We start from the raw sequence: 21,451 nt of genomic DNA, 5'->3' as shown, positions 1-21,451 counted from the left end.
AGTATACAAGAATTGCATGAGCTCAAGTTAATATTACCTTGTAGGTTCAGACTTGTTTTATTCCTTGATAATGCTCATACTGTAATGAATATGAGTTTTGTATGCATACCCAAAAGCTACCTTTATAAGAAAATAAACATCTTGCATTTATACTTAATCCCTAAACTATTAAATCCAAATCCTGAGATGTTAGCTTATCCCAGTAAGAATAGACTTGACATAAACAACTGACCAAAGCTAATGATTCCAATTTCTAGATAACACAGTATTCTCTTTTACCTTAGATGGGGATGATTCTGCTGGGGCAGATTCTGGCCTTCTTCGAGGGGGAACAGGAGGGGGGACGGGCACTTCATCAGTGCCCTTGGCTAAACTTATAGATGAGACAGAAGCAGATCCTGCAAGGTATTAATTTAAAAACAAACAAAAAATGATTATAGGACTTTTATTTGAAAAGACTTAGATGGAAACTGCTTATACTGACTAAAAGAAATATGAAGTATCAAAAGCAGTTTAATAAACCAATACTCAATACCATTCCATTTTAAAAATAAACTGCTATAAAAGCATCCAGAAATTTCCTAGCAATTTTTTAAAAAGAAAAAGTTGCCTAAAATAGTCATTTTGCTTCTTAAACAAAATAACATTACCATTGTTAATCTATAATTGGAATCTTTAATTGGGTCTATTTTTCAGATATCTGTTAAAAGATAATTTGAAAACCTTCGGAATGGTCATTTCTGTCAAACTGTGGTAGGTTCATCTTTAAGCTTGATTGCTCTCAAGGTTCTATGCCAGACTGATGTTTATAGAACAGTCTCTGATTTGACAGCTCTACTGAAAAATCTCTTACATGATGTACATCAGAGAATCAGTGCCCTGAGGTCTATTCACATTTTCCTTGGGTCCAGACTCCTTAGCATGTAAGCAAAATTAGAACCATCACATCTAATCTAAAAACTTTAACCATGATGAAACTATTCAAAATACCATAACTGTACTAAAATTTAATGAGTCTGGGGCTGGAGAGATGGCTCAGAGGTTAAGAGCACTGACTGCTCTTCCAGAGGTCCTGAGTTCAATTCCCAGCAACCACATGGTGGCTCACAACCATCCGTTATGAGATCTGCTGCCCTCTTCTGGTGTGCAGACATACATGGAAGCAGAATGTTGTATATATAATAAATAAATAAAATCTTTAAAAAAATTTAATGAGTCTGATTTAAGAATAATTTGATGAGATGGCACAAGAAGTAAATAAAACTAGAACCCATTTCATAGACATTTAGTGAATAATTATGCTTTAAAAGACTACACTTATCTATTGTCAGTTTATAAACACAAGAGAATATTTAAATATTTAAAATGTACTTGGATGGTTCTTTTTATTTCTTTAAGCATTCTGTTCCCTCCTGCCATTAAATTCATAGCAATACAGAGTGTAAAGAGTATTCTGTGTACAACTTTCCGGCACTGGGGTTCCCAGCATGTGACACAATGCCACGCTTTTATGTGGATTTAGGGAATCCATGGTCAGGTCCTCATGCTGGCATAACAAACACTTGGACCACTGAGCTGTCTCCCAGACTATGAACAACAGTTTGATCACCTACTTTTTAGAGAAAATATATACAATTCAAAAAAAAAAAAAGAAAATATATACAATTCATTTAGCTCATAATTGGTATTTTTATTGTATATATTTTGAAGAGTAAAGCCATTGATTTGTTAGTTTAAAACAACTAAAAATAAAATTTATAGAGAATTGTTAGTTTACTTTAAAACTGAAAGCAATTAACTACAATAACACTGGATTTTACCTAAATATTTAGAACTTGCAACTAGTTATAATTATAATGTAGTCCTTACAAAGCGGAATACAGTTATTTGCCTACACTCTATGCTGTCAGCAGGCTAAGTTGACTTTGTAATCTGGACAGTGCATGTTGCCAGCTTCCCCACTGCACACGTAGGCTCTTGCTTCTTTTCAAAGCTGTTTAGAATGGCACAATTACAAGAGAGAAATGGTTAAGTGTGGGAGCTGCTCACTTAATAGGTTCTTTTAAAGAGCAAAAGGTTTTATAAAAAAAGCATAAAAAGTATATATTGAAGCCAATTGCTTAAGGCCAAAAGACAGCAGTAGTGAAGGCTCACTTCTAAGATGGGGCAGGCAAGGAGGGTCAGCAGCAGGGGAAGGTGACCCCCAGCCTGGTTTTTAAAGCCAAAGTAGGAGTTAAGTATTAAATTAGATATACTGACTTGGGCCATGGGGCAGTGTAACCTGGGCAAAGATGATATCTCTGCCTGAAAGAAAGAAACGGGCAAAGCTGTTTTCTCCCACTAGTACTCTCAGCTCACCTATAAAAATGTATGCATTATGACGCTGCTGTTTTTACCATGTTAGTTTTAAAGAACACCAAACATTTTTAGAAAAACCTCATTAATATTTTTGATAAGAAAAAAAGGAGTTATATCATATGGAGAATTTTGAAGTTTTTCTTACTATTTAATGTCATAATATAAATGAAAAAGATTCATTAGAAAACAATATGATGCTGTATTATTGGAAGACTTTTTACATTTATTTGTGTGCATATGTGAGTTTGTACACGTGCTGCTGCAGTGTGTGTTGAAGTCAGAGGATGGGACACAGCTTGTAGGCGTCAGCTTTCTCCTTTCACCATGAGGGCTCCAGGGCTCCAGGGGTTGAGTTTAGGTTGTTAGGCTTAGTGGCAAGCATCTTTACCCTGCTGCGCCATCTCACCTCCCCCATGGAAGGCACTGCAAACTGTAAACCCCATTCAAGTGGGGGAGACTCAAATCATTCACTAGAGATTAAAGGGAGAATCAGACAGATTTGATATGCTTTTGGAACATATATTATCATTATAAAATATTCAGTTTTGAATATTAAAACAAGCTTCTGTATTCATAAACACTTATATATATTTGGTTCTTCCATATTTCTTATTTAGGAAATTCCTTGATAAACTTAGAATACCTAATTTCAAAAATATTAATTCTTTTAAGAAAAATGAAGGCCTTAATTTATTTAATAATCAATAAGTTATTAATAATTCAGTCTTAAAATTTTTAAAAGAAAACATTAAAAAAAAACAACCCAAATATAAAACAGTGGTTTTCACCCTTCCTAATGCTGCAACCCTTTACAGTTTCTCATGTGCTGACCCCAACCATAAAATTATTTTTGTTGCTACTTCATAACTGTAATTTTGCTATTGTTAGGAATCATAATGTAAATAATTTTTTTGGAGGTAGAGGTGTGTCAAAGAGGTCTCTACTCACAGGTTGAGAACCACTACATTAAAATGTAGGAAAACAGGGCTAGAATACCAAGGCTAGATGTAAATCATCATTGCTACACTAATTCATTACCAACACATGGAACATAAAATAATCCAAATGACTAAAATAATTCTTACAGTACTATACTTACCTGATTATTAAAAAAATTCAGATTTCCCTCTCACTTTTTTTTTAATTCTGTAGTTTCTTTTATTATTACTATTATTATTATTAAGGTTCATGGGTATTCTGCTTGCATGTATGTCTGTGTGAGGGTGTCGGATCCCCTGGAACTGGAGTTACAGACAGGTGTGAGCTGCCATGTGGGTGTTGGGAATCAAACCCAGATCCTCTGGAAGAGCAGCCAGTGCTCTTAACCTTTAAGCCATCCCTCTAGCTCTGCCTTTCCCTTGTTTTTATGCAATAACTCAACTAATTTGGGAGGTTTCCTAGCTTTTGGCCAGGAGGATAACTGTACACTCCAGGTTTAATTAGCTTGATTACCTTCATAAGCTAGTGTCATATCACTTCTGAGGAACCAGAAAAGAGATCAAAGGAAGTGTGTAGCTTTAGTATTGACCTTCTTACATACTTTTCACTTGTATTTTTCTTTCTTTCTTTCTTTCTTTCTTTCTTTCTTTCTTTCTTTCTTTCTTTCTTTCTTTCTTTATTTTTTGTTTTTTCGAGACAGGGTTTCTCTGTGTAGCTTTGGAGCCTATCCTGGCATTCGCTCTGGAGACCAGGCTGGCCTCGAACTCACAGAGATCCGCCTGCCTCTGCCTCCCGAGTGCTGGGATTAAAGGTGTGCACCACCAACGCCTGGCTCTTCTTTAGATATTTAATTGTGTATGTGTGCACACCAATATGTGCATGTTGGAGCCTGTGAAGGCCAGCAGAGGGCATTAGGTTACTTGGGGCTGGAGTTTCAGGGTTGTGAGCTGCCTTGTGGGTGCGGGGAACTAAATGCAGGTCCTCTTGCAAGGGGAACTAAATGCAGGTCCTCTTGCAAGAGTAGTAAGTGCTCTTATCCCATGAGCCAGGTCTTCAGCCCCTTGATTTTCTTAAAAAGGAAATAGTAGATAGAGATAACCCTCAAGAACATCACAATTGATAAATCCTAGTCAGCTTTGGCCTTTTGGAAACCTAAGTAAGTAATGGGGCTGACTTTATGGTGAGTGAAATATGCTCAGGTGACAGCAGGCTGAACTCACTGCAGCCCTTTTCTGACTGAGAGCCAACAGTGGGAGCAACTGCAGGCTCTAGCAGCCCCACAGCGTTAGATCTGCTTATCCAGGGCAGGCAGGTACCTTTAAAACAAATAGACTATGGATGGAATTGGATGAACATGAGGACAGTTTTATATTAACCTGAGTTACTTTATTTCAATTTTTACTAAGGGAAGAGTAATAGTTTCTTTATAAGACATTGAGCCAGGTGGTGGTGACTCATGTTTTCAATCCCAGCACCCGGGAGGCAGAGGCAGGCAGATCTCTGTGAGTTCAAGGCCAGCCTGCTCTACAGAGTGAGTGCCAGGACAGGTTCCAAAGCTACACAGAGAAACCCTGTCTCGAAAAACCAAAAAGAAATTGAGAAATCCTGAAGTTTAGGATTACAAAGCTTTATCATTCCTGGAACAGTTTCCTCTCTTTGTCTAGAAACTTTGTTTCTTACACATGCTACTGAACTGAACCACAACATTCCAGAATGATGACCTCTTCCATGACTAGTCACTTAGACTTAATACTACTAGAGAAAATGTGTTTATCTATTTTCTACCTCTTCCAGTTTTAGTGACTTAAAATAAAAGCAGAATTCACAATCGATAGTTTTCATGTGCCTTCAATAATTCAATTATTTAGGGATCATTATAATGTGGACTTAAAGGTCTCTCCTCTAGGATTGGAAAACATGCAAACAGCTGAGTGGGTCCAAAAATAATGAATTTTATTCATACAGACAGGAAAATTGTGGGTTTTGTTTTAGTGCTCAAGAGGAGTGTCAAATTGGATAAAAGTATATTTTTCAGTCAGTGTCTATTTGACCTTATGTGACAGCTTCCTATGTGTACAATGTAATGTAACTTCACGGTCTTCAGTCACTAAATAAAGCCACGTAAACTCCCTATAAATGTATCTTATGTGGTATAAAGACAAGACCCAGCACTGGTTGACTACAGATTCATGCATACTAGGAAACATTATACAGGATTCTGGGCCAAATTTCAAAATAATATACCTGCAAAGATTTACAGATTTTTAGTTGGTTTTTCTGGGTTAGAAAAAAATTCCACAAGGCATGCAAAAAGTATTTTATCAAAGAGCAGGGAGGTTATAAGACTTGGGGTGATAATCCAGGATTCCCACAGCAAAGGTTGGCGTTCTCAGTTCTGCCTCAGTTGTGATGGCATGCTGCCATGAGGCTGGCACGGGGTCAAGACCTTAAGTAGAGTCTGATGAGCTAAGAAGGCCAATGGGAAGAACAGGTGCAGACACTCATCAGAGCATTAAAGTTGGATTGATTCAAAGATTGACCTAACAAAAAACATATGTAAAAAGGTGATGTGTTCTTAGGGGAGCTGCAAAGCTCTTGATAAAATATATAAACCAATGGTCAGTTGGAAAAGCCCGTGACTGCTGAGCGCATCCTTGGGCTTGTCTGAATTGAGATGTGTGATGAATAGAAGAGCACAATGGATTTTAAATATGAAGAACAAGAGTGTAATGCTATATTATTTTACGCTGAAATAATTTCTTAGTTATGATTGTATTTTCTAATGTGGCTACTAGACATTTATAGTCATACATATGGCTCCTATATTTCTGTTGGACAGTGATGACATAGCAATACCAGGGTACTACAGGGAGTTTTAGGAAGGGCCATCTAGGAATTTAAATTTTATACACTGTAAAGTCAGAAGCCAATGCAGAATTTAGTGGGGAGGGGATGATGTACCTTATATTCAAACTAATTATTTTGTGGGCTGGAGAGATGGCTCAATGGTTAAGTGTACTTGCTGTTCTTCTAGAAGACTGGGGTTCAGTTCCTAGCATCTACATGGCAGCTCACAACTATCTGCTACATCTGCTTCAGGGGACCTGATGCCCTTTTCTGGTCCCTGCAGACACACATATAGTGCATAGATACCCACATAGGCAAAACACACATACACATAAAATTAAAAAAAAACCCACAGGGTCGACAGTCTTTGAAGATTTGATATAAGAGGTGCATTTGGGTAAATTTAGAGTGTTGTTTCAGCAGCTTTAAAAAAACTCCAAGTGAATGGAGTTTAGATTTAAAGAATTATATCTTTTGAAATAGTATCAGGCTTGTGTATACTTTCACTTGCATATGAACACACACAATCACAGAAATTATTTTAGCCACCTACTTGAGTGAAAAGGGCTTGCTGAATGGTCAGAATCAAACACGCTGCAAACATCCGTGGTACTGGAAGCACCGGACGCAGGAGGAGGTGTCAGTGGCGTTCTTGGAGAATTGGGTGCAGAGGCTGCACTTTCAGTCTCACTTTCAGGGATCCTGCTGTAACTAATTTTTCTTGGCTCCTGCTGCAGAGGTGTGGGGTGCCTCATGGTTCCTGGTCTTGGGTTTGACGGACGGACACCAGGGGATTTTAGAGGATAGCTGTATTTTTTTGGCTATAGACATCAAAAAGAAAAACAAACCACAGTACTTAAAACATAGTGGCTAAAAGGAAGGTTTTTCTCTGATAGGAAAATTACAAATTATCAATATGAAAATGTCATAATGATTTAGATCAGAGCATCCCAAGTTTCAGTGTTGTCACTTCATCCTACTGAAGGTTTGCTATAGTAATTGTTAGAAAATAAATGTATTTAACTTATTTAACTGAGTTTTAGTATAAACACCAGAATGTTCATTAATGTGGCACCTTGGCATACTGAAATTTTTCTGAAATACATTGTGTAATTGTTGTTTGCTTTTTGAGACAGGGTTTCTCTGTGTGACAGTCCTGGCTATCCAAGAACTCACTTTGTACACCAGGTTGACTTCAGCCTTCCAAGTGCTGGGATTAAAGGCATGCACTGTCACCGCCTCCCCAGCAAATTCCCTGTTTTTTAAAGCATACTATTTGGGGCAATTAAACCTTGTTGGGAAAGGCAGGATAGTCATCATGAATTGTGGTTCCCTGTTGTAATACAGTGATGCCATTAGCCCATTAGAACATGGTCTACCTACAGATGGACTGAGTTGCCTGCATGCTCTTTAACCCATGTGTACAGTGAACTTTAGGGCCCTTTCCCTGCAGAGTGCTTACTTTACAATGATATCAGAGTGTCTCACTGGAGTTGACATATATATTTCCAATGAACTATTTGAAGGGTTACATGTAAAAGCTGTTTTAGAGTTTGAACAATCTGGTTATGAGTCACAAACATTATATAGTTTATTGTGACCACTCAAAATGATTTATATTTACTTTTTGACTATGAGTGAGTGAACATATTCAGATCAGTGAGGAGTAATACCAAGCATAAACTTGGCCAGGCATTAGCAAATTACTATAAAATAAAAGAACTATTAAAAGTATCTTTATTCAAACTTTGTGTTACTATGGCTTAATGACTCATGGTTAAAATTTTAACTTTTGTTAAAACTAAAACTTGCAAACAATATAAATTTGCTAACACTTACTGTTACACCATGTAAGAATTTATTGAAATTAATGTTCATTTGAAACCAATTGGGATATTCCTGATTATACATATTAATTACTTTTAACCATCACATATACCTCATCCCTAAATGCTTTCACAAGAAACTAATTTACATGACACATGGTATGAACATACAATGGTATTGAGGATATCCCCAGATGTAGGACAACTGCAAAAAGGGCATAAAGCTGTGAATATATGAATGCTTACAAATCTTGGAAGAGGCTTAGGGTTCCGTGGTTCTATTTCTAGGGATTTGTTGAAAAGATAGTCTGTAAATTCTTTCTCCATGCTATTTCCCATTGGATTCAAGTTTTCAAAGAACCTCTAAAATAAATGCAAAAAAATTATTAGTATTAAATATTACTAATCAAATTTCAAATGCATGAAAATAACTTAGGATACATTCAATATAAGGAAATTTGAATTATTGATTCTAAGTTTTGTTTCCCCTACAAAATAAACTTGGCCTGTCTGAGGCACTGTGTAAAGTTGCTCTGAGATAGGGATCCTCACACGATTCAACTCACTTTGATATCTGACTCCACCCGTAAACAGTAAGGCTGGTTTTGGTACTGCTGGATCTCCCCCGTTATCTCTGCCACTTTCCTCCTTTTGCTGAAGTTGATGAGCTCTTTCCCATGTCTTTTCAGGACTTCAGGGTTGCCTTCTTCTGTTTTTAAGATATTAGTGAGATATATTCCTACAAGAGACCATGAAATTACTTCACGGGTAAAGAAGGAAAATGTTTTTTTCTTTCTCATTAGCTGCAGGGATTTATGCAGATAGTCATAATAACCAAAGAACCAAGGCCCAGATTTCTATCCTATGAAAACAACAAGCTCAAAGAGCATCAAGAGAAGTATTTCTGCATTAAACCCTTTTTAAAAAGACTTAAACTTTACAAACATTCAAGGAAATGGAGATCAAGTTTCAGACACAGATTTTTTAAAAGAGAATAACCAATCTTCCATATTCCTCAAACCACCATTACATGACTTATAAAAGAAAACTTTTATTATTGAAGAAACTTAACAGTGTTGTCATTGATGATGTATATTATTGCCAAAGGGGGAAAACCCTCAACTCAGAAGATTACATTTTCTGCCTATTCAGTTTTTAGTCTCACTATTTGGAGATGATGTTTGAACAGGCTTACTTTTGGAAATGCAGAAAGGACTTCAAGTCTGTCAAGCACAGGGTGACAGATAGTTTGTGCATATTTTAGATTTAGTGCACCTGGTGATATGGCTGGCCTTAAACTTGTTATGTAGCTGGGGATGACTCTCAACTTACCCTTCTGGCTTCAAGTGGGATATAGGCACACATCACCGTACCTGGTTTATGTGGTACAGCGGATTGACCCATCTGACCACACCCCAGGCCCACTTCAGCTCTTATCCAGCCCTCTGTGTCCAGGAGCATTTTTAGTTCCTTTTCGTCCTGGTACAAAGGTTCTAGAGCCAGCTATGGTGCTTTCTACCTGTGCTATCTTAACATAAATTCCTAAGTCTGTCTCTGTGCATCAGTTCTTCATCTCTAAAATGGAGATATAAAGGTTGCTGTGAGAAACAAATGAGAGTTTATATATAAATTTAGAATAGGCCTGACAAAACAGAACGTGTCCATTAGTAATGGTTGGCGCTGATGTTGGTATCTAGATAACTTCTCTCCCAGATTACATACTGCATCTCAGGGAAGGGGTGGAGTATAAGGTGTAGACACCTGAGTTCACTGAATATGAATGTACTGCCTTTCTGCTATAGGTTAATTACTACATTCAATACTGTAGATAAAAATACAGTGTGTGTGTGTGTGTGTGTGTGTGTGTGTGTGTGTGTGTGTGTGTGTGTGTGTCCGCGAGCGCGCTCTCGGGTTTCTGATCTCAGAGAATCCAGAGCTTTGAAGATGAGGTACTAGGGGGGTACAATTTTGCAAGTGCTGTACTAGAAAATGCTATGCTAGTAATAATGTTTAAGATGCTGTACCAGCACAAAGGAGGTGTACCTATCCTGTCTTGAGTTGATGGGATTAGAAAAAAGATCATTAACTCTCAAAAAAGTGAGTTAAGAGTTTAATGGGTAGAATTAAGAGGGAGGGTAGTGATGGGATGTGAACACACGAGATGAAGCGTGGAAGGCAGTCTGAGAGCTGGTAGTGTTTGGCATAGTTAGAGTCTAAGGGTGTATTTATTGTGTGGAGTGAAAGAAGACTGGAAGGATGTTAGACAGACAAGATCAGTAGTTCTAATGCTTAGCAGTAGAGGAGAACTTGTAAATGATGTCACTTTTTGCTTTTCTTTTTAAAGTGTGTGTGTGTGTGTGTGTGTGTGTGTGTGTGTGTGTGTGTGTGCTCACGCACATGCACCATGGCATAAGTGTGTGGATCTGGTTTTATCTTCCATGTGCGTCTCGGGGATTAAACTCAGGTTGTCAGGACTAGCAGCAGGAACTGCCAGCTCACCAGCCCTAAACACTGCAAGATTGGTGGGTCACATTCTTTAAAAGATGAAAAAACTCAAGCCAGTAATGAAGAAGTCAGCAAGAATAAATAGGACTGACGTCAGTGCCTGCTCACTTTGGGCACATGATTTACTTGTATGTTTCTCAGCACCAAAGCCACTCTTGAAGGTATGTTCATAAAACAGATACTATGCACTGTATACTAAGCATAGGCTCTTGTGCTTTCTAAAAGACATGCCCTTAAGAATGTGCATATTCAATGGCAGCAGCCAAAAATCAGTTCTCCAAATTAGACTCAGATTATGAAATGTCTTTTGTTAAGTTTAACTTTCATTCTGGGAATGGTGGTACAGAGATATCAGGCCATCTTAGATTACACAATGAGTCTTTGTCTTAAAAAAGAAAAAGAAAAAAAGGTTAACTTTTATCTAGGAGACAATGAGTAGAAATATCTTTTCATTCTAGGATTGCTAGCTGCACTGAATGCCAAAGGAGAGCAATTTGCAGGCTATAATACTTTGTGTGATTGAAGATAGCAGAGGGCATAAAATTTTAAGAGGTAGACCCTTTAAGAGTCCAACATCCTCATACAAACATACATATAGGAAAACACCAATAAGATAAAATTAAATAAAAAAGAATTTAATAACTGGGACAGGATAGGTGGCACAATGGTTATGTGGACTCATGTCTGGTTCCCAGCACCCATGTCAGATGACCCCCTGACCACCTTTAACTACAGTCTCTCCCAGGGAATCTGATGCCCTCTCAAGAGTACTCTCCCAACACATGGTGTATACATGCACACATAACCCAAATAAAATTTTAAAAGAACTTTACTGTTTTAGACAAGGGCAGGGCATAACAGGAAGGCTCTGAGCTCTGTGCTTAGGTGACTGAAGAAGTGGTACAGGGACCATATGGGAAAACAGGATGGTCACAGGCGTTACAAAGGAACAAAACACTTGGATGAAGCTATAAAAATACAAGTAGCATTTTGGAAAATCTCAGGATAAAATTTGGAAAAGTATTTTATGCCTGATTAATGACTAGCCAAAAGAATGCATAGTAGTAATGTCCAAACTTTGTTGATCAAATACCGCATCTATATAAATGTTTAAACGTATGTGATTTTTTAATTATAAAGAACATTTGTATATGTGCACATATGATAGGAACCTCAATATTATATACTAGCAATATCCTTTTTATTTTATTTAATATGTATTTTGCCTGCATGTATATCTGTGCACCAAGTACATGCTTGGTACCCATTAGGGCCAGCAGAGGGAGTTACAGACAGTTGGAACCACTGTGTAGGTACTAGGAATTGAACCTGTCCCCTGAAGTAGTGCACTTAACTACTGAACCATCTCTCCAGCCCTATCATAGTGTGATTTTTCTTTAAGAAAGAAACATATGTTTGTCTATGTGTATGCATGTGTAACTCTAAATGTGACTGTATGTCTATCAAATAGTGGTCTAAATGGCCAAATTATCTTCTGTTCTGAAATAATGTTTTTTGTTTCTTTGTTTTTTGTTTTTCAAGACAGAATTTCTCTCTGTAGCTTTGGAGGCTGTCCTGGAACTCGCTCTGTAGACCAGGCTGGTCTTGAACTCACAGAGATCTGCCTGCCTCTGCCTCCTGAGTTCTGGGATTAAAGGCGTGCGCCACCACTGCCTGGCTAATATGGTTCTTTCATTCACTCAAAAAACATTTGTGTCACCCACATGGTTAGGTGCTAAAATAGACAAGACACTAACCCAGAGTGTTAACAGCTCCTTTGAAAGAGCAAGAAACTACGCTACTATATTATAAGCAGAACATTATATTGCAGAAGTATGTGCATCAAAGTATGAGCAAACTGCCAGAGGCCAAAGAACCCTGAGATGCCTTTTACTGCTAGGAAGCTAGGGAAAGACAGGGGCCTAAAGTTAACTCCCCCTTCTGTGTTACTATGTCACAGTGCTGTCTTTTCCCCATCCCCACGTAACTGCAGAGTATGTAAATGGGTCTGTTGACATACTGGAAATAATGCGTTGAATCACAGGGTAATGATGAAATCGTCACATTAATTTTATGGATAGCATGCAGTCACTGTAAATGATTATGTAAGAAGATTATTTAAAGTATAAAATACACTTTGGATGAATATGAAAAAAGTAACATATATGGTATACAATTACATAAATCTACACATCAAAAATACCACAAGCAGGCCAGATGTGGTGGCACACCTTTAATCCCAGCACTCGAGAGGCAGAGGCAGAGGCAGGTGGATCTCTGCAAGTTTGAGGCCAGCCTGGTCTACAGAGTGAGTTCCAGGACAGCCAAGATGACACAGAGAAACCCTGTTTCAAAAAACTAAAAACCAACACACAAAAAACAACAGTAGAAACCAAGCAAATATAAAAATACTTAGTTATAAAGCTATAACAATAAAATATGAGAAAAAGATACATTGAAGAAAATATCAAGATTACCATTGTTCAGGAAAATATAAGGGTTACCATTGTTGTATGCACCACAACTTAAAACTATATAGGAAAAACACCACAGATAAAGCTAGGAGAAAATTTGCCGAATAGTGAAAAGGTCAAACATAAGAGAGATAAATTTCTACAGACCTTCAGAAGAAGGCTCACCAGAGTATGTACAAAGGCAGGCAGGGGAGAGCCTGATGCTAGAGTGGAGGCGTAGCCCTGGCAGAAAGAGCATTTGCCAGTGTGTAAGCTCTGGGTTCCATCCCTAACACTGAAGGGGGGAAAAGGTGTGTGAGTGGGACAGGGGCAACATGAAAAAAAATATTCAAAGAATATAATGTAGGGAATAAGTAACCGTGGGAGAAAAGGGAACCTATAGGAAGGCAACAGACTGAAGTACCAGCCTTCAGTCTCTATCCAAGAGAAGCAATAGATTCAGATGGGAGAGTCAGTTTTGAAGAAAGACATTCATCCTTCAGTGCAAAGGAGGGAGATAAGGGGCTGGTCAAAATAATATCCTAATGTGCTGTCTTAAAGGCACATGCAGTGAGCTTTTTAGACTGTGTTTTGTTAAATGATTAAATACAAGTATGGATAATATGGTCATGCTTCTACTTTATCAAAATTAAAGTACAAGACAAGTCACAGTGGCGTACATCTGTTATCCTAACCACCAGGAATACAGAGACAGGAGGACTACAACAGTAACAAAGAATAATGGAAGGATTCCAAGAATACAAAAGACATGAGTAACATAATACCTGATGGCTACTGGAGATGACACTAGGAAGTGAGGCATGTACAAGCTGAGTCCTTGTCTGAAATGAGGGTCAGAGGGCTTTGGACTTAACTCTGCATTGGAGTGGTTATGGGTATCCTGGGTGTGGGGTCCAGGTCTAAAGAGAAAATTCATTTATAGACCACACATGCCTTGTATCTATGGCCTAAATGTTTGGTGTATTTTGTTTGTGTTCCGATAGGGTCTTGCTATGTAGCCCAGGCTGGACTCGCATTCATGTGTGTGCTACCATGCCTGTCAACTGAAGGGTATCTCACAGTGTTTGCAGTGAATCGATGCTCTGGCTGTGACCCTGAAGCAAGGTCAGATACAGGACTTCCCACTTGTGGTGTCACCTTAACAAGTTTCAGATTTTTGAAAATTGTAGATTTTTACATTAGGATGCTCAATCTATACTAGATTTGATTTTTTTTTTTTTTAAGTCCTAATGTGGAAAAATTCTGAAGGGATTCAGGTGCTATTTTCTATACTCATTTAATTAAATGTCTTGTTTTATCCAGAAACACAATTAAAAATTAGGAAGAAATACTTACCAAAGAAAGGCACACATGGTGGATTAATAGACCTGAGTTTTGCCAAATATTTCTTATAGTGATCTTCACTCAACTCATGAGCTTCTTCTAAAATTTTCTTTTGTCTACTTGGTATTTGCTATAATAATAATAAAAAAAAAAAATTAGGAGGCCCCAGTTGCAAATCTTGCCAAAAAACACCTAGCTAACCATTATGGCCCATTCATATCCGTCTGATTCCAACTAGTACTGTTTTTTTATTTTTTAATTTATTTATATTTTGAGACAAGTTCTCACTGTGTATTCCTGGCCAGGCTGAACTCACTAGTAGCTCAGGCTAGCCTCAAACTCATGGAGATCCACCTGCCTCTCCCTCCCAAGTAGTGAATTAAAGGTCTGAGTGTCCACAGATTTATGGTTAATGCTATTTTTCCTTTTTCTTTTTGCCTTTTTCATACACTTTAGTACAAACTTAAAAATGTGCATGATACAGTATATCTTGCCATCCCTCATAAAATTTATGTGAATGTTTAAGTATTGTAAATAAACTGCTGAATATAGGTCAGCAAGCTCGATCAGCTGTGCAAGCCTGGTGATCTGAGTGACCCTAGAACACCATTGAGGTGGCAGGAGATAACCTACTCCACAAAAATCCTTCTGACCTCCACATGTGCCTATGGTGCGCGCACACACAAAATTAAGAAAATAAAACACCTGGCTTCTTTTTCAATAATAGGTTAAAATATTCATTTAACTAAATTTCATAATGAATGGTTTCTCTTAAAATTAAGTGTTCGCCGGGCGTTGGTGGCGCACGCCTTTAATCCCAGCACTCCGGAGGCAGAGGCAGGCGATCTCTGTGAGTTCGAGGCCAGCCTGGTCTCCAGAGCGAGTGCCAGGATAGGCTCCAAAGCTACACAGAGAAACCCTGTCTCGAAAAACCCCCCCAAAAAAAAGAAAAAGAAAAAGAGACATTTAAATATTAAGTATCACAATTGTGAACATTCTGATTTCCCATTTTATTAGCATATATTAATTACACATAATGGCAGACTGAATTATGACTTTTTTTCACACATGTCAACAATGCATTTTGACCACATTCACCCTACAGTCCTTTCTGGCCAGTCTTCCTCCCCCTGGAGCCCTTCTGCCTCCCAAAGTCTTCCCTTCTACTGTTCCTTCCCACCCCCAGTTAATCAGGGTAGCTTACAGGAGCATGGGTAAGAGGTCATTTATGGAACACAGGACCGTACCACTGACAAAGATGTTCCTTGCTCTCTCAGCAACCACTAACTACAGTTATAGCCTGTGGAAGAGAGAGGGCCTTGTAATCCCCGCCCCAGCTTCTGTGACACCATGCTGACGGCCCAGTTCAAGTATAGGTCTTATGCTGATAATCATGGCTGCTGAGAGTATAATGGCCATGTCATACATACAAATTCCTATTGTTAAAACAAGCAGTGGAAATTCATTTGAAAATACATGTACAAACCTACCTCAAATGTGTGGTCTAGCCTGTAAACAGGGGATGAGTTCATAGCACTGACAACCTCAAGGACACCATTGAAGTTGTTCAGTTCTTGAAAGACTTGTAGAATCTCAATTATCCGACTCACCACAGCTACTCTTTCTTCTAAGTTTTCTGTTTCTACAATACATCTAGAAATTGAAAAGAATTAAAAATTTGAATTTTCCTCAAAAGCTATGATTCAAAAAGTATTAATGAAAACAATGATCTAGAGAGTGCGTGTTGTGGCTTTTGTGTGACTACAGAAAAAACGTATACAGTGATGCACTGGATTGATAGGAGCTGCAGAGAAAGGGAGGCTTCTTGTGGAGCATGTTAGTCTTTCTGAAATCCAGACTGCTATAGTCAGACAACCATCTCTGATATAGTTAGCACATCCTCTAGTGTCAGTATTAGAATAACCAATATCTTACTGAATGTGTGAATCTTCGTCATTTAGGTGTGTTCTAGGCATGTTTATTCTAGAACTGTGGTTTCCTTTGTGTGTGTGTGTGTGTGCATGTATGTGCGCGCACGTGTGCATGTGTGTTTACACAATCTTATTTCAGTGATTCATTTCTGTGTTTGCCTGAACAAAGTTTTGTTATATAGGCTCAAGATGGCCTGGAACTGGTAATATTTCTGCCTCAGCCTTCTGAGTGGTGGCTTGTAATCCATATCCAGCTTAATTTTGTTTTCTGATATATAGAAATATTGGCAATGTTTGCAGAAATAGCTCTTAAGATAACCACTGAAACATTGCAAAGTCAGTTGAAATATTTTACTAAAATTAAAAAGAAAAAAATAATGGCAAGAGAGGTAGCTCAGTGGTATGGTGTATACTATGTATTAGGCACTAGGTTCAATTCCCCAGAACAAGAAGCAAACAAAACATACTACTTAGAAACAATTAAAAACAAAACAAAAAAACAAAACAAATTTTCTTTTTACATAATGAGAATCCATATTAGCTTATTATACAAAATGATATAAAATATGTTATATTGTTATTTTCTCATCAAATAGTTAAAAGTATTTTAAAAAGAAAAAAAAATCATAGCTAAGTATGGTTGATCAACAACTGCAAACCCTAGCACTTGGATGGCTAAGGCAGGATTAGCATCACATCAGAATGTAGAGACACAGTGAGTTCTAGTACCACCTGGTCTACAAAGTAAGACCTTGTCTCAAACACACACACACACACATATACCCATAAAAATTGCTTAGTCAACATTTACTCTCTGTTTGAGAGAACTTCTTACTTATTAATAATTTGTCAGTAAAGAAAAAAGTTAAATCTAGTTTTCAGTGACATTAATAGTTTGTAATCTAGGAAAAATGAAGCACAAAACTAAATATTATTAAAATTTTAAAATGTAAAGCCACAGATTATATTATTTCTTGATGAGGCTAACATAATACTAAGAATAAAATCACTATACTTGAAACTATCAAAATAAACAGGTGATCCCATGTGCCTCGTCTTTAACTACTCTGACTCCTAAGAACAAATGAAGGTCACCTGCAGTGCTGTCGGCTCCACTTCTACTGGATTTGTAGCTCAGCACTGAGGTCAACAGAAAAAGACTCTGTCACTTAAAAGGAAGGGAATGGCTTTACCTTAAACAGCCCATTGAAAAGGTCCAAGGACAGTGCTCTGTATCTCATTAGTTATATGTCTCTTTCTAAGTATGACATGTTGCAGTTACTATGGTGAGAAAGAGCTTCTGTAAATTAAAATATATCAACTTTAAAGTGAAATCAGGGAGCAACATTTTGGGTGAAAATTTGAGTTTTACTTCTTAGAGGTATATTGTCTCTGGCAACATAAACAAACTCTTGCTTTCATGTGACTTGACTACTTCATGCCTTCATCCAGGCTGTTTCATATTCCTGCTGCTTGTTCTTATAATCCCATATGATCTGTGGAAATCACATCTTTACAAAATATATTGCCTTTACTCAGAAAAATAGCTAACATACAAAAAAAAAAAGCTAGGGTCTATAGTCCCTAGTTATAAAAATGCATCCACTCCTTGGTTCTATCATAATACTCCAGTGAAAATTATTAGAACAAAACATAGCCACTCACTCTTACTCACAGTCTCATAGTCTCTGGAGATGACCTAAGAACAAGCTGCAAACGAGACACTGTCTGTTTAGGAAAATCTATAAGATGATTCCATACAAGAGAGAGTGGGCTATTTCAACTCAGATTGTCCCTCCCTACCTTTCTTTCTCTGGAGAGTCCATTCCAGATGTTGCAATTACAATCACCTAGTTACAGCTTTGGATCTTCAGGGAGAGGGTGGATGCTAGATGGGTTCATTATCTGAGTGCAGTTTAGTATTTATTTACTTTATAATACTATTTATTTAATATTTCAGCTGTGAAGACCTCTGTTTGCCAACTTACTGGCGGAGGCTGTAGGCTCTGAATAAAAAGCTCTTTGGCTCCTGATACAGTGTTTCCATGCCAAGAGGCAGGTTAAGAGGACCCAAGGCCATAGGACCATTCCTGCCACTTACAGAGCTTGTAATCCTCTCCTCTCCAGAACTAATTCACACAGATAGCTCCTAATCTCTTACCATTTACAACAAAGGGTGGAGAGTCTTGACCCTAAAGGTGTGTTCAGAAACAATGGAGGTTGTCAAGAAAGGCACCTGGGAAGAAATCTGGAGAAACAAGGACGATACATAGCCTCAACTGTGCATTATCTAGTTTCCTCAAAAGAAGCAGGAAGACAATTGGAGAGGGAACCTCTGGGGTTAGAACAATATCAGTTGATTAGGGACCTTAGAAACTTTACCTTCCAAGAAGTCAGAATTTCATTGGCTTATTCAGCACAGCAATTTGTGCTACTAGGGAATTGTTCACAACAAAAGAGTGAACATGGCAATTAGTAGTTGAACACTTAACAGCTTACGGTGTGCGATCTGGGAAGGAGTGGATATGAGCCATATCAGAACCCATCTTCTCAAAGTGACTATGGGCACCCCCAAATCTAACCTGCTTAGTTCACTTCACATTTAAGTAGCAAAGAAAAAGCTGTAGAAGGCAGAGGGCAGTTCTGAAAGTTGCTATATCCATTATAAAGCATATAAACAAATAGAAAGTATTACCTAAACACCAGACTAAAAGCAGGGAGCAGACACTGCCTGTGTGAGTGACCAGATGCCAAATTAACAGAAAGATTTCAAAGTTACTGTCAAAGAATTTATTCAAAGAACTAAAGGACAGCAGTGAAGATGCTAAGAAAGAAAAAAAAATAAAATAAAGATGATATAATGAAGGTATATGACAACATGGCTCCAGGAAGAGTATCAGGAAAGCAATAAAAATTATAAAAAGCACCAAATGGGATCTTGGAAATAAAAAACTGGAGAGCTCAACAGTAGATATGAACTGGCAGAATAAAAATTAACTAATTTGAAGATAGAGCTATTGTTCAAACTAAAGGCAGAAAATTTAAACAACAACAACAGACCCTGTACATTTGTTGCTAGTTGGTCCACTGTACAAGAACACTAAAGGAAGCTCTCTTCAGCTGAAAACAACTGACCCCAGATGGTAATCTGAATCTACACAAAGAACATCAGTAAAGGTAATTATATAATAATAAAACACTCTAAATGCCCATTTTTGCCTCATTTTTTTCTCTTACCTAGTTTAAAAAGCAACTGATTTAATGTATACGAATGTACTTTTTGGTCTATAGTACCAAAATGTAATATCCTGCCAACAGCAGAACAAAAAAAGAGGATGAAAAAAGCCATTCAAGGTTAAGATGGTGACAGCAGATGGCAGAATAAAAATTGTAAGGATCGCCGGGCGTTGGTGGCTCACGCCTTTAATCCCAGCACTCGGGAGGCAGAGGCAGGCGGATCTCTGTGAGTTCGAGGCCAGCCTGGTCTCCAGAGCGAGTGCCAGGATAGGCTCCAAAGCTACACAGAGAAACCCTGTCTCAAAAAACAAAAAACAAAAACAAAAAAAAAAAATTGTAAGGATGCATTGCTGGATTTGCATCATTAATTAGGTGTATCCAAACTGCAGAAAGGGGAGAAGCTTTCACACATGTGGGAGGACACCTATCTGCTGGAATGAAGCTGGGTAAATTTGCAGCCCACACAGGCAAACATTAGAAACTCAAATATTAGTGAGACTAAGATGTGTATCAGGAAGATGTTCAGTGTGTAATAAAGGGATTGAAAGAACAAAAGACATGTGATATACAGAAGGAAAGCAGCTCCAGAGTTCATAACCTAGCCATTGCTACAAACAAAAATGTCAACAGCACTTACTTTTCAAACCACAGAGTGAGGTTAGTAGTGTGTCGTATCATTTTCAGAAGGTTGGGAGAATTAATTTCTTTATCTTCTTTTGTCCACACACTTCCAACTAATTCTGACGGCTGCACAGCTCTAAAATCACCAACATAAAACGCCACATCACATTCCCTTTAGTATACTTGTTACATAACAAAACACTAAACTATTCTTATAAGTGTTCTTCTACCAACAGAAAGATGGTGAAAACAAGATAAATATTTACAATTTTTTTCTTTTATGTTTTCAGATTTAAAATATTTTGGTAGATACTTCTGCATAATGTTTTTCCTAGCATTTATAAATATTACTCAGGATGGTAATGCATTTAAATGTATTCTAATAAGTAACCAATGAGGGAACACAAGTACTAAAATTCATTTTTGGTTTGTTTTATTGGTGTTTGTATTTGCTTTTTTTGCTCTTAAAGTGGGTAGAAAAGAAAAACCATCCTGCAAAAAAAAAAAAATAGTGTTTGAAAATGAAATTTAAAATTATAACATTAACATTTGGAGATCATGATAACTTAGACAGGAGGATTTATAAATTTAGCTCCTTTCTCATTTAGTGATCAATACTTTTGAGAGTTTAAGTAGAATTTAAAATCAGAATAACGTTTTTCAGATAGTTTCATCGATGAACAATATTAAACTATAAAGGGCTATAACCTGCTGTGACTTAGCTTTACCACAGTAGTAGCTATCTGTGGTACTGTGGGGAAACGACAGCAGTAGTTCTGTGTCCTGTGTTGTGCTCAGCCTGTGCTATTCCTTGGGCATGCACTGGAAACCTCACAGTCCTACAAGTTAGTACAGACTTTGGCCTCACTTTTCTTTCAGGAAACTTAAGCCAACAACTGGTACTACTATGATTTGAGCTTACCAAGCAGGGCTAACTGCAGAAAGAGCACAAAGTTAAGTAGATCAAGGGTGATCAAGGGGGCAAATGGACCAGAACTGCTTGCTTGCCTTAGTGCTACAAATATATCATATTACTGTCTCATTGACATCTCAAGACAACCCTAAAAGGCAGAAAATGTCTTCCATTTTTAAGATGAACTCTTGAAATAACTTCTCAGCTTGAATGTTGAACAACATACCGGTATAGATCTGATTCAAGCAAAGTGAGTTGCCGAGCAATTTCTATTGGGTGTAAGGTGAGCAAGTCAAAAGTCTCTATGTGCCCAGGTCTGCTTATGTGCCACTCAACTGTGGGAGGTGAGCTCTGAAATGTAATATTAGGACCTGGGCCATTGTCTCTTGCAATTTTTTTCCTTTGGATTATCTTAGTGATGGATTCGACCCATTTTTTCATTGCTTTACCTGAAATACATTTTAACAAACATTTAAA

General features: G+C 37.7%; 1 protein-coding gene across 1 annotated transcript in view; it reads right to left on the bottom strand.

The window, feature by feature from the left end:
- Sos1 (SOS Ras/Rac guanine nucleotide exchange factor 1) overlaps positions 1-21,451 on the bottom strand; it is an 83,842-nt gene that overhangs the window by 3,650 nt on the left and 58,741 nt on the right. The window contains exons 14-21 of the mRNA XM_027425997.2: positions 21,201-21,423; positions 20,078-20,197; positions 15,763-15,925; positions 14,285-14,402; positions 8,537-8,709; positions 8,217-8,333; positions 6,698-6,965; positions 280-398 (exon numbers count right to left, since the gene is read on the bottom strand). Coding sequence (XP_027281798.1) covers positions 280-398; positions 6,698-6,965; positions 8,217-8,333; positions 8,537-8,709; positions 14,285-14,402; positions 15,763-15,925; positions 20,078-20,197; positions 21,201-21,423 — 1,301 coding nt within the window. The remainder of the gene's footprint in view (positions 1-279; positions 399-6,697; positions 6,966-8,216; positions 8,334-8,536; positions 8,710-14,284; positions 14,403-15,762; positions 15,926-20,077; positions 20,198-21,200; positions 21,424-21,451) is intronic.

Source organism: Cricetulus griseus, chromosome 7 (assembly GCF_003668045.3).
Source record: "Cricetulus griseus strain 17A/GY chromosome 7, alternate assembly CriGri-PICRH-1.0, whole genome shotgun sequence".
Lineage (NCBI taxonomy): Eukaryota > Metazoa > Chordata > Mammalia > Rodentia > Cricetidae > Cricetulus > Cricetulus griseus.
Note: the sequence above shows the minus strand (reverse complement) of the source record. Positions and strands in the feature narration are given on the sequence as shown.